The sequence below is a fragment of the Protopterus annectens genome, chromosome 17.part0, assembly GCF_019279795.1.
Source record: "Protopterus annectens isolate FY-2018-M chromosome 17.part0, PAN1.0, whole genome shotgun sequence".
Lineage (NCBI taxonomy): Eukaryota > Metazoa > Chordata > Ceratodontiformes > Protopteridae > Protopterus > Protopterus annectens.
In genome coordinates this window covers 794,620,426-794,632,609 of record NC_056751.1, presented here as the reverse complement: position 1 = coordinate 794,632,609, position 12,184 = coordinate 794,620,426, and the positions used below count along the sequence as shown (strand labels likewise).

At 43.9% G+C, this 12,184-nt stretch overlaps 1 protein-coding gene across 1 annotated transcript in view; it reads right to left on the bottom strand.

The window, feature by feature from the left end:
- The window catches only part of LOC122791585, a 1,253,805-nt gene that overhangs the window by 59,319 nt on the left and 1,182,302 nt on the right, over positions 1 to 12,184 (bottom strand). Inside the window, exon 4 of the mRNA XM_044059353.1 lies at positions 6,603 to 7,010. Within this exon, the coding sequence (XP_043915288.1) occupies positions 6,603 to 7,010 (408 nt within the window). The remainder of the gene's footprint in view (positions 1 to 6,602; positions 7,011 to 12,184) is intronic.

The window sequence follows — 12,184 nt, the reverse complement described above, 5'->3', positions numbered from 1 at the left end:
CATAAGGGGTAAGATTTGGTTCCGCCTTGTTTGTTGATGTACCACACTACGGACATATTGTCCGTCTGAATTGCTATAGTTCCCTTGGGAAGAGAGTCTTGAAGGGCTTGCAACGCTAGAAGCACTGCTCTCATCTCTAGAACATTTATGTGCAAGTGGCACTCGATCGGCTGCCACGTGCCCTGGACTGTCCTGCCCCGGTAATGCCCCCCCACCCTATCAGGGAGGCGTCCGTTGTCAGAGTAGCAGCCGGGGGTGGGGGGGGTGAAGGGTCTCCCTAGAAGAAGTTGGGGGGATGTGACCCACCATAGAAGATGATTCCTGCATGACTGAGTTATGCTGATAGTGTGGGACATTGGTAGAAGTTGAAAGGACCACTGAGTGAGAAGCATCCACTGTAGGATCCTCATGTAAAAGCGGGCTAAGGGGAGGAGAGGAATAGCCGCCGCCATAATCCCTAGGACTTTCAACACCAGTCTGACCTTGATCTTGTTTCGTCTTAAGAGAAGGAAAACCTGCTTGTGAATGTCTGTTACTCTTTGTTCTGTGAGTCTGGCTGACAGACTGACTGTGTCTAATCTTGCGCCTATAAAGGTAATAGATTGACAAGGCAACAAGACAGACTTTTCGTAATTTACCGAGATGCCTAGAGCCTGACAGGTTCGTAAAGTGTAGTCTCTGGCTAAGAGAAGTAGATGCCTGGTGGTGGCAGTCAGGAGCCAGTCGTCTAAATAAAGAAACACCTGGAATCCCTGTCCCCTCAAATGACCACTGCCATGCATTTGGTGAACACTGTAGTGAGACCAAAGGGCAGGGCCCTGAACTGAAAATGACTGGCCCCTAGCCTGAAGCGGAGAAATCTCCTGGATCGTCTGTTCACTTTGATGTGATAGTACGCATCCTGGAGATCTATGGAGCACATCCAGTTGTCCTGGCCCAGAAAGGGCAGGATGGACTGCAGCGTGACCATCCGAAATTTTGTTTTCTTGACAAACTTGTTCAAGTTGCTGAGATCCAAAATGGGTCTCCAGTCCCCTGTTTTCTTTGGAACCAAAAAGAATTTGGAGTAAATTCCGGATCCTTGTTGGTCTGCTGGAACTGGTTGAATGACTCTTTTTGTGAGCAGCTTTGAAATTTCTAGTGCTGCTTGTTCCCTTTGACTGGGTGGAACGTCTGGAAGGGATTTTCCGGACTGTTTTGGGATGCGAATGAAAGGGATTCTGTAGCCTTCGGATATGATAGACTGTACCCACTTGTCTTGAGTAAGGGAAAGCCAGGCTTTTGGGTACAGAGATAATCTTCCCCCGACTGCCTCCGTAGGTGGACAGTTGGGCAACCCCTCAGGGGTGTTGAAAGGGTTTGTCAGAGAAAGTTTCTCGACTACCCTGATTCTGCGGGCCCCCTCTGCCTCTAGGACGGCGTCTATTATTATTGTTCCCTCTGCCTCTAGAGGCGAAACGGCTCTGTGCATCCGGCAAGACTCCCTGTGGTTGTTTGCGGAACCACATCTCCCCCCCCTTCTGACCTTTGGAGTAAGGCCTAGAAGGGGTAGAAAAACGGACTCTGACGGCAGAAAGAGTCTTACCTTCTACCTCGCACCTAGTCAGAGTATCCTTCACTTGTGGACCAAAGATAGATGATCCGTCAAAGGGGGAGTTAGTGAAAGACATCTTGAAAGGGTCCGCAAAGCTACATAGCCGCATCCAGGCATGGCGACGTAAAGCCACCCCTGTACCTGCGGCTCTGCTCGCTCCATCAGCAAATCAGGCGCATGGAGGAGTTAACCACTGAATTAAGGGTAGCCAGCTGGGAGTTCATCCTATCTTGAAAACTCACAGCTGATGGGTCCTTCAACATTTCACTCATTTCCTTGAGCAAGTCCCTCTGGAGACGAGTGAAATGACACAGGTAATTCAGCTTAAGCATGGAAAAGGTCGCTGATGAAAACATCCCTGTCCATGGTCCTAGATTCTTTATTAGGAGGATGAACAGGCACCGAAGGATCCGCTAATTCCTTCTTGGTGGCAGCAGCCACCACCATGGCATCCACAGAGACACCTTTGGACAAAAACTCCTTGTCTTTGGGGGCAGTGATAAATTTGGCCGGCCTCCTAGGGGTGGGTTCCACCGAGTCAGGAGCCGACCAAGCCTTCCTCGCCACCACTTCCATGAGTGGGTCAAAGGGAGGGGACACCCAGGAGGTGGAAGGTCGAGAACCAAATGCCTCAAGGTACACTGATTCGTCCTCTGAAGGGTTAAGGACTGGCCAATTCCCCCTCTGCTTCAGAATTTCCAGTATGTCTGCAAAGGAGACATCCTCAGAGGGGGAACGAGGGAACCCTCAGAATCTTCCAAATCAGTGTCAGAGGTGACAGACTCAGGGGAGTCCATGTGCTTCCTCTTGCACTGTCTCTTCCTAGGGGGTTCCTCTGCAAGATCAGGAGAGGCCTCGGAAGAGGAGGAGATTCCCAGTGGGGAAACTTGAGGCGCAGATTCCCTACGGTCTGAAGCAAGGGGGTGAGAAGGAATCACCGCAGGCATTGTAGAGGGAGGAGCTGATGGAGCCGACTGTGGAGTAGAACCAGGTTCTAACACGCTCCTCATGACCTCAAAGGCACCCCTATCAGGCAGGGCCAGAGGTCTCTCCGAAGAGCTGAAAACCTCCCCCGGCACCGACAAGGATGGCTCCGAAGCCAATGTCGGAGCCGAACTAACCAGCGCCGAAACACAGAGAGGGAGAGTGGGGTCGGACAAGGGTCCGATGCCACTCGCCCCCTCGGAGCCGACGAGGGAAGTCCGGCGCCGAGATCCCTCCAAGGAGGAGATCGGAGCAGACGACGGTGCTGAAAGGAAAGGTATCGGTTCCGACGCTCCCACAGTCTCGGCTCCAAGCAGCACCGGCTCCGAACTCGAGAGTCGGAGGAGGAATGTCTAATTGAACAGGGGCAGCCATCGACTGTTGAGTCGGGCTGTGTAACATCTGGGCCAGTGCCTCGGACTTAAGAAGCCTACTCACCACCCTCTGCAAATCATGGTCCGATAGTCTGGAGGACCTAGAGGAGTGTGACCTATGGCTCCGTTCAGACAAGAGCGGTGAGGCTGGAGCCGAATGAAAGGAGCCGATAGAAGGAGACCTGGACCTCTTTCTAGTAATCGGTTCCGACAAGAGTGTCGGAACCGACTTAGACTTGTCTGTCTCGGCTCCAGCCGGAGCCGAGGACACAGTATGTGTAGTAGGTCTAGAATCATCGGCTCCGGCCGGAGACGATGGTTGAACCGTTAAAATGGTCTTTGAACCTCCGGAGGACGGCTCGGACACTGGAGCCGACTGCCTGGAGGACTTAGAAGGTTTCCCCGACATGGACTGTGTCGGGGGACCCTCAGGCTTCAATAAGCCTCTTAAAATTAGCTTATTTTTACGTTCCTGCAGGACTCTAGGGCTGAAACCATGACAGACAGCACAAGAGTCCTGCAGGTGTAAAGGTCCCAGGCAGTATACACAAGAAGTGTGACCGTCTGTCAGAGACATCTTCTGACAGCACGAGTCACACTTCTTAAAGCCTGAGACCTCCGATTCTTTAGACATATCTAAAGAACAATAGTGCAATCACTCACACTTAGACACAAACAGATTACACTAAATTAAATTAAGTAACTAACTTAACAAAATTTCCCTAGAAAACACAGTCACTCCAACTACTAGGAGGGGAGGGAAGGGGCCTAAAGGCCTAAGGGAAGAACCCTTGAGAATTTTTTTGGAAAAAGGGGAAGAATTTGGAAGGGAGTGGTAAAAAACTATTTAATTAACTAAATATTACAGAAAAAACTAACTTAAGGGGGTCTATATTAGTAAAGACTTTATCTAAACAACTAACCTGCAGAGCCAGTTGGAAAGAGCACCTCGTCAGCTAAGCGGCAAACAAGATCTGAGGAGTTACCGCCTAGCATTGTGGGATATGGGGGAGCCTCGAGCCAGTGGAATTAGCTCTCGAGCTTTTAGAATTGGCCGAGTTGGAGCCGAGGATCGGCTCCGAACTCATCCAGCAAGAATGAAGGCGAGATAGACAACTTAACATCAGGCCATTAGTCAGCTCAGGAGCCAGTTTTCAGGTCTCTGGCTAAGATGCACACATTACCATTTCCGAAGTAAGGGGTGATATTTACATAGTAGTTGTGCATGAAGAATTCAAACGGGACCACATTGAGGTCGTGTGTTTATGTACACATCCCAGGGCCTATAAACTAGACCAATATTCCCTAGCATAGACCCAAAGAACTGAAGTCAAAAAGTGGGTCATTTTGCCTCGCCAGTGCTGACTGGGTCTCAGGCCCCTTTAACCCAGGTCTCTTCAAAGAATCTTCTCAAGATGGTCCAGAAAACACAGTCACTCCAACTACTAGGAGGGGAGGGAAGGGGCCTAAAGGCCTAAGGGAAGAACCCTTGAGAAATTTTTTGGAAAAAGGGGAAGAATTTGGAAGGGAGTGGTAAAAAACTATTTAATTAACTAAATATTACAGAAAAAAATAACTTAAGGGGGGTCTATATTAGTAAAGACTTTATCTAAACAACTAACCTGCAGAGCCGGTTGGAAAGAGCACCTCGTCAGCTAAGCGGCAAACGAGATCTGAGGAGTTACCACCTAGCATTGTGGGATATGGGGGAGCCTCGAGCCGGTGGAATTAGCTCTCGAGCTTTTAGAATTGGCTGAGTTGGAGCCGAGGATCGGCTCCGAACCCATCCAGCAAGAATGAAGGAGAGATAGACAACTTAACATCAGGCCATTAGTCAGCTCAGGAGCCAGTTTTCAGGTCTCTGGCTAAGATGCACACATTACAATTTCCGAAGTAAGGGGTGATATTTACATAGTAGTTGTGCATGAAGAATTCAAACGGGACCACATTGAAGTCATGTGTTTATGTACACATCCCAGGGCCTATAAACTAGACCAATATTCCCTAGCATAGACCCAAAGAACTGAAGTCAAAAAGTGGATCATTTTGCCTCGCCAGTGCTGACTGGGTCTCAGGCCCCTTTAACCCAGGTCTCTTCACAGAATCTTCTCAAGATGGTCCAGAATTTCATGGAATTCATAAAATATAAACAGCCAACATCTGACAAAGTTTCACAGGTTCATAGGTTGGTACTAGGCTATCGGCCCTAGGGCCTATACAAGCCTAGCCATAATAATTCCCTGGCTATTTCTTCCCACACTATTTACTTCTCCAGAGGGGATAAGTGTGTCATGTAAACCAGATGTCCCCAACCTCTTACATGGAACCTGGGAGTGAGGACTTCTCTATCTTCACCTCGGATTCTTGAGGATTTATCCTTTGTCGGTACCCTTCATAAATGATGGAAACCTTTTACCTGGGAGGCCAAGGAGTTCTACCAGGCCCAGATTAAGTATAGACAGCTTCTCGGCCAGCTAGAACCAAGACCAATAGCTGTAGTTTTAGAGGAGTCCTAGACGATTCTTTGGCATCTGCAGCCATATAAAAATATGCTTTTGGTTTCAGCAGTGGTATCTATGGATTCCACTAAGGTATTCTGTGTGATTGAAGCTAGCAGTAGGTGGATTAGACATTCTAAAGTGGCCGTAGGTGAGAAAGTGTGTGCAAGTGAGTGGTATGAATGAACTACCGCGGCAGGGCTAGCCACCTGGGGGTGTAAACCTTGACCCAAGATGATTGTCACTGCTGAAGTGACACCCCGACCCCATGTGCAAAATGGGAAAAATGGGTTGAGGATGGATAGGGGTGTGCAAATTTTTTATATCCACTGTATATGTACGTACACAATGTACACACACTTGCAGGTATCATTTCGTTAACATTGTGAAGTGCTTGGGAAGCTCGTCAAAAACACTCTTTCTTCAGTGCTGGAGATGTCGGAAGATGGAAGAATGAGTATATGGCTGGGTAAGGTTGTGTGTGGGTTTGACTTTTAATGCCGTGACTTATGGATGTACTTATCTCTTGGTGTCATCTATATATTGTTCCTTCCAATATTTTTACTATTTGTTTCTTACTGATGAAGCTTTACAGCAAAAACGTTAACCCTGTTTTATAATAAACTACACTTTTATTCTTCGATTATTGGTCTGTGATATTTACAACTTGGACAGCTGCTAATATAGTTCGGCCTCGGGTATTACCTGCTGCTGGCATTATATGACATACTGAAAGGAAAGCATTTATACTGCCTCTACACCTCTGCTGTGTTTCTGCTGGGATTTTTGGTGACTGTTGAATATTTTCTACGTTATTCCCAACCAGTAAACTGCCAGGAAGCTTCTCTTTTTTGCTTCATATCATATTGGTTATATTTTCAGCCACTTCTCTTATGCATCCGAAGGCAAGTTTTAAAGGAATAAGAGGACATTACAATGATGTTTACACTATCAAAGCCTACTGTGCTAAAGTGAGTGAAAGAATGCAGATGGCTCTTCTCCTTGTAAACAGTCAGTCACGTCAAACAGGAGGCATGCAGTAGTTAATGATGTGCCATCTCTTTTGCTTACAAAAAGCACACACCTGCCCTATACACAATCAACTTAAACCTTGAACAAATTCAGAAAAATTAGAATAAATGGAAGACATACCTTAAATTCAACCACTTCAAACAGACAAAACTCATCAATTTGTTCTTTTGCTGCTTCAATGTTGTCTTTGCCTGACCTGTGGATGCGACTTAAGTACTTGCCATTGTCAGCCATAAGAACCATCCTCCCTTCCTGGATAAATAGCTGGAACTCACAAAAAACATCTGCTGTATCTTTGGCTGGCTCTATGTAGTCAATGCCACTGCGATGGATACGGCTAAGGTATTTGTTATGAGGAGTCTTGATATAAATTTTTCCATTTGAAGCTGGAATCACCAGAAATTGACAGAACTGGTCAAGGCGGGATTTTACTGCTTCAATGTTGCTCCTGACTCCATAATTAACAACACTCCAGAAATGTCCATTCTCTGCCTTGAATGAAAGGATCTCTTGTGAAATCTTCTCAACCTGTCAGAAATAAAGCAGAAATTACAGAATGTACAAACAACTGAAGAAAATTACGTGATCCATACACTCAATTAACTACATTAGAATTTGTACTTTACATATGCACATATCCTTAAGAAGTAATTAACCACTGTCATTTTTTTACGGTTAGTAACACTGCATTCTTAGGTTTTTAGATACCACTGTATCTCATGAAAAAAATCTACTTAAAAAAAACAAAATATTTCCTAACTGTAGGATTACTTCATCTAGCCTTAAACCATGTCATTTATTACTTTATTTTATTACTTGTTTATTTAGCAGATAGGTGAAATTGTCCATTGTCATAAGCATGTCCTTTTACATTACACAGCCTATAAACAAAGGGATTGTGTCAACATCTAGGAATATCACTGTCCCCCTTTACTCATTCCCAATTAGGCCAGTCATCAAGTATTATGCCCCTTTTGGCATGTATCTGTCCAGATACATTCAGCAACTGGAATGCCTAAAGAAACATCTTGCTTAAAGGATACAAGGCTTGAACAATATACCCTACACAGACCAAGTCAAAGCCCTGTTACTGTACTCGGTATCCTACAGACTGCTAAGAGGTAACATGTGTCTGACAGTCGAGGCATAATTTGGCCAGATACTGATGGGATTTACTGCACATCAGCAAGTCAAATGACATCAGAAATACTCTATAATGCTCTAAACCTCTTCCGCAACATCAATAACATCAATAAAATGTATTTACTTACTTATTTATTAATATTTGCTTACCAGGGAAGTGCACTGATCAATACAGACCAGTTTCAGGCTCTCCCAAGTGAACTACAAAACATTTCATAAACAAAAACTACAGAAAAATAAACAGAATAGCTCGGGCTAATTACATCATAAAAAATGTGCATAAAAATTCCAGTTAACAAGCACAGTGCAATGTACAATCAAGCAGTGTGCAATGTAAATATATATAAATCAGTTTCTAAAGTGGATCAATCTTCAGTAAATCCTGAGAGTGGAGAAAACACTCAGAAATGAGATAGGCTAGGTGATGATATGAACTGTGTTGAAGCAGGAACATTTGGCTTGGATGAAGATGTGCTTTTTGAGTTGCATTCTGAATTTGGAATAAGTGCTGACTTCCTTAATGATGACAGGGAGTGTCTGTCAAACAGCAGGCACTTGAAAGGAGAAAGCATATGCAGTGGTGTGGAGTTTGGGTTTAGGGTTAATGACAGAGCATTTGCACTACTGTTGAGTTTGGTTCTAGGGGTAATGGGAGTTGGTGTGGCTTGTGAGTAGTGTCTCAGGTTCTACAAGGAGGTTTTTTCATGAAATCGAGCTGCAAGGGGAGCAAATGTGTGGAGTTGTTGTAGTTTGTAGAGCTGGGATCCTAAAAGTAGGTTATATCTTTGTTTTACGGGTAGCTATGTGCTTTTTTTCTAAGGTGATACAATGGTGTGCACAGAGAAGTGAATCTGTAATGAATCGGCAGACACTGTTAGAAATAGTCTGGAATGTGGTAATGTTTTTCTTGGAGGCAGAAGCAAAAATCAGGAGCTCATGTTGAAGTTGAGAAAGGAGAATTCATTTGCCAATGACTGCTGTGGCTTGTTGGGATAGAAAAGGAGAGATCTTTTGGCCCAAAACAAGACAGGGTTTATTTTGGCTCTCACTTTGTCTATGTGGAAATGAAAAGTTTAGTGACTGATCAAGCCACAGCCCAAGGTAATTGAAGGTGGAGGTTGTCTCTATGGAATGGTCGTGTAAGTCAATGAGAATTAAGAGAGTCGCGTGCTTGCTGAATTTTCTGAGCAGTTCCAAAAAGCATAGCTTTGGTCTTGGTGGGGTCGAAAAGTAGTTTATGGTTTATGAGCCATTAGGGAAACTCATGCAAGTCTGTCTGGAATTGGGATTGAATCTTGGTGTCACCGTGCCCTGATCAGTAAATGACTATGTCGTCAGCACAGAGAATAAGCGGGAGATGGGGGAAGTCACAAGGAAGTTTGTTAATGAATATGGAGAAGAGGAGGGGCAAAAATGGATCCTGGTGGTACACCTTGATAATTGGTGCAGGCTACGATTGGGAGGATCCTATTTTATCTCTGAAGTCTCTGGCAGTGAGGAAGTGTTTACACCAGGTAGAATTATCTGGATTGATACCAATTTCAATTAGTATGTTTTGGAGAAGATTGCGGTTAATGAGGTCAAAATGCCTTTGTCAGGGCTATAGATGGGGCACCTGTATGGAGGCCACTATTAGAGTTTAGAAAGATGTCATCAGGGGACCAAAGTGCTGTCACAGCACTTCATCCATTCCAGAATCCATGTTGTTTGGAGGACAGCAGGGAGTATTGCTGGACATAAAGGGAGAGTCGGGTGCAGACTATCTTTTCAAGAAGTTTGCCCAGAACTGGGAGAATGGATATTGGATAGAAGTGGGGTATCTTTTAGGTTGGATTGCTTTGGGAGGGGTTTAATTAGAGCAGTGAGACAGACTATATATTTTGGTGAAAGGAACACCCGGATGCTCTTTGCAGTGATAAACAAACCAGGGGTTTATGTTGTCAGAACTAGAACGGTTGTCAATGGTAATATTTTCAAGTACAATAGAGACTTTTTTTGGGATCTATGCATTTGAAGTAGAAGATGTGGATGAGGGTGGGGTGGGCGATGCATGATCTGTGTGAGATGTGGAGTTTATTGAGGGGAGATTACTAAATTTGTTAGAGAAATATTCTGGAGAAAGTTTTGCTGTCCCACACTGAGTGGTGTTTGTAAACAGGGTATCATAAGGAGGTTTTCTTCCAGTAAGTAGGTTAACCTTTTCTAAAAGTGTTTGGGGAAATGAAAGAGGGCAATTTGTTTCTTTGTTTGGAGATTTCTTTTGTGCCTTTTGATAGACTTCTTGGGTAGGTTATTTAAAACTATAAAGGAAGTGAGGTTACCAGTTGTGTGTGTGTGTGTGTGTGGGGGGGGGGGTCTGTTTCTATTTTTGCAGTGCTTCATCCCTTAGAGTTAAAACATGTTTGAATTCAGTGGATAGTCAGTTTTGGTGGGTTTATAAAGACTGTGGATATGTCGGAAGAATTTGTCTTGCATCTGGAGTAGAAAGTTGGTTAAGGTTACAGCTGTTGTCTTAGGGTCATGTAAGGAGAGGATATGGTTCCAGTAGTGGGCTGTGAGAAAGGTTCTCAGTTTGTCTATAGTTCTGCTACTCTGGTTTCTGCAGGCTTTTTAACATTGGTGGTGGTTTTATTGGATATTGACAGCTGTAAAGGTGATTAGGCACTGGTCGCTTAGTGATGATGGCAGAATGTTTATGTTGACAATGGTTTGGAGAGAGAGATTTATCTTGCAAAGGATCCTGGTGCTCTGGAAAAGACTCCCATCCATATAAAACAAAAGGTACTTGCGTATTATCGCAACCACATTCCAAACCACTTGCTGTTGCTATATTCATATGCCCTTAACACTTTTCCCCCGTCTACTTTTGGTACACTGTACAATGTTCTGGTTTCTACTTAATAATTAGACAATGTTTTTTTTTCTACTATAACATTTTTGCAATTCAGTATTATTTTTTGGGTGTGGGGGCATTATAAAACACTCTGCATGATGGCAAGCGTGATCATTTCTGCAGTCACCAACTCTGCCATTAAAACATGACAGCTTACAAACACATTTGTACATAATGATTTTCAGTATACCTAGACTCCCGAATTTCCTTACTAGCATGTTCTCAGGACATGTATTTGTATGTATACAGTTTCTCTGCCTTGAGGCAAAGCCTGTCAGAGAGGCTCGTAATGCTGGTAAAAAAAAATCACAATTTCAAAAGAAGACCTCACTTCACGGAACATTAACATTAACGGATTGAACGCCTTACTGGAGCCCAACACTAAATGACATGAAAATGAAATGCTAACAAACCACATGTAAATAAGCACTTTAATGTCAAGGCTGAACATCTGATGTTACTGGCAAGCTGCTACTGAATGCCTTAAGCAAATGTTGCATTAAATTACGGTGGTAAAGAACGCTACCGAGGGGGAGGAATTTTTGCCATTCTTCCTCTCCATGTTTCTGAAGCTATGTCTTAAAAGACAAAATTGGAGTTTACACCTCCCTTTCCACTGCAAGATTAAGTAGTTTTGAAATAAGATTACGAATTACGGCCACTCCGACATGTGGTTGCGATCATACCTGTTCATATTCAAGCACAACTTGGATCTATGGATGGGAAACAGATTGCCCCCTGTTCAACTAATGGACAGAGACAGCTCCTAAATGCTTTACCACATGCATGGGTGTCCTCAAATTATTCACTGTATTATCCCAGTTATTCTCTCTATGGGTAATATATAATTACTGACCATGGGATGTGGTTAAGGCCAATCTAACACCAAATGGGATATGTTAATTCAAGCACCAAAAAGAAAATTGGCAAAGCTTTAAAACAGCATGCAAAGGCTGCTAGCCTAGTACTTACCTATGAAGCTATACATTTAATATACAAGTTGTAAGCATTAATGAATCAGGCCATCAATCAGTGAGTGATGGCAAATCAGTACTTTGATTTGCGGGCATTCAGCTCAAAGGAGGTTGTTTAGATTTTGCTTAGGTGGAATAGTGATTATATAGTGTTTGGTGGGGTTTTATTCTGTTATAATTTAAAAAATAGAACAGAGGAACAGAAAATAATGCTGCTGTAACTATAAAGATAGTGAAAACCAATAGAAAGTGCAACTTTAAGAAGGAAAGTATGATGACAGTAAAAATGTGGATTAAGAAAATGTAACTGTTGCAAGGGGTGGAGCAACTGGAGAATGTGGGTGTAAAAGGAGTGATTAAGATGCACCAATTGGAATGTACCTGGCTAGACATCTCCAGCAGCTGGAGAGACCACAGAGGTACTTAAGCAAGAGGATTACTGGCCTCAAACAGTTGCCCTATGCAGCACGATTGAAAAATCTAAGACTGTTGCATACCGCTTTCTCAGAGGCGATCTCTGTCTAACGTACAGAGCCACGTCCAACCCAGAACTGTTGAACATGCTCCATCTTAGCAAAACCAAATCTACTCGAGCTACACGCTCTAGGGATATAAACCTCAACACAACAATGAATAGAACATGCTGGATGGATAGATTCCCTTCGCAGAGACTTCCCTTACTATGGAACAGG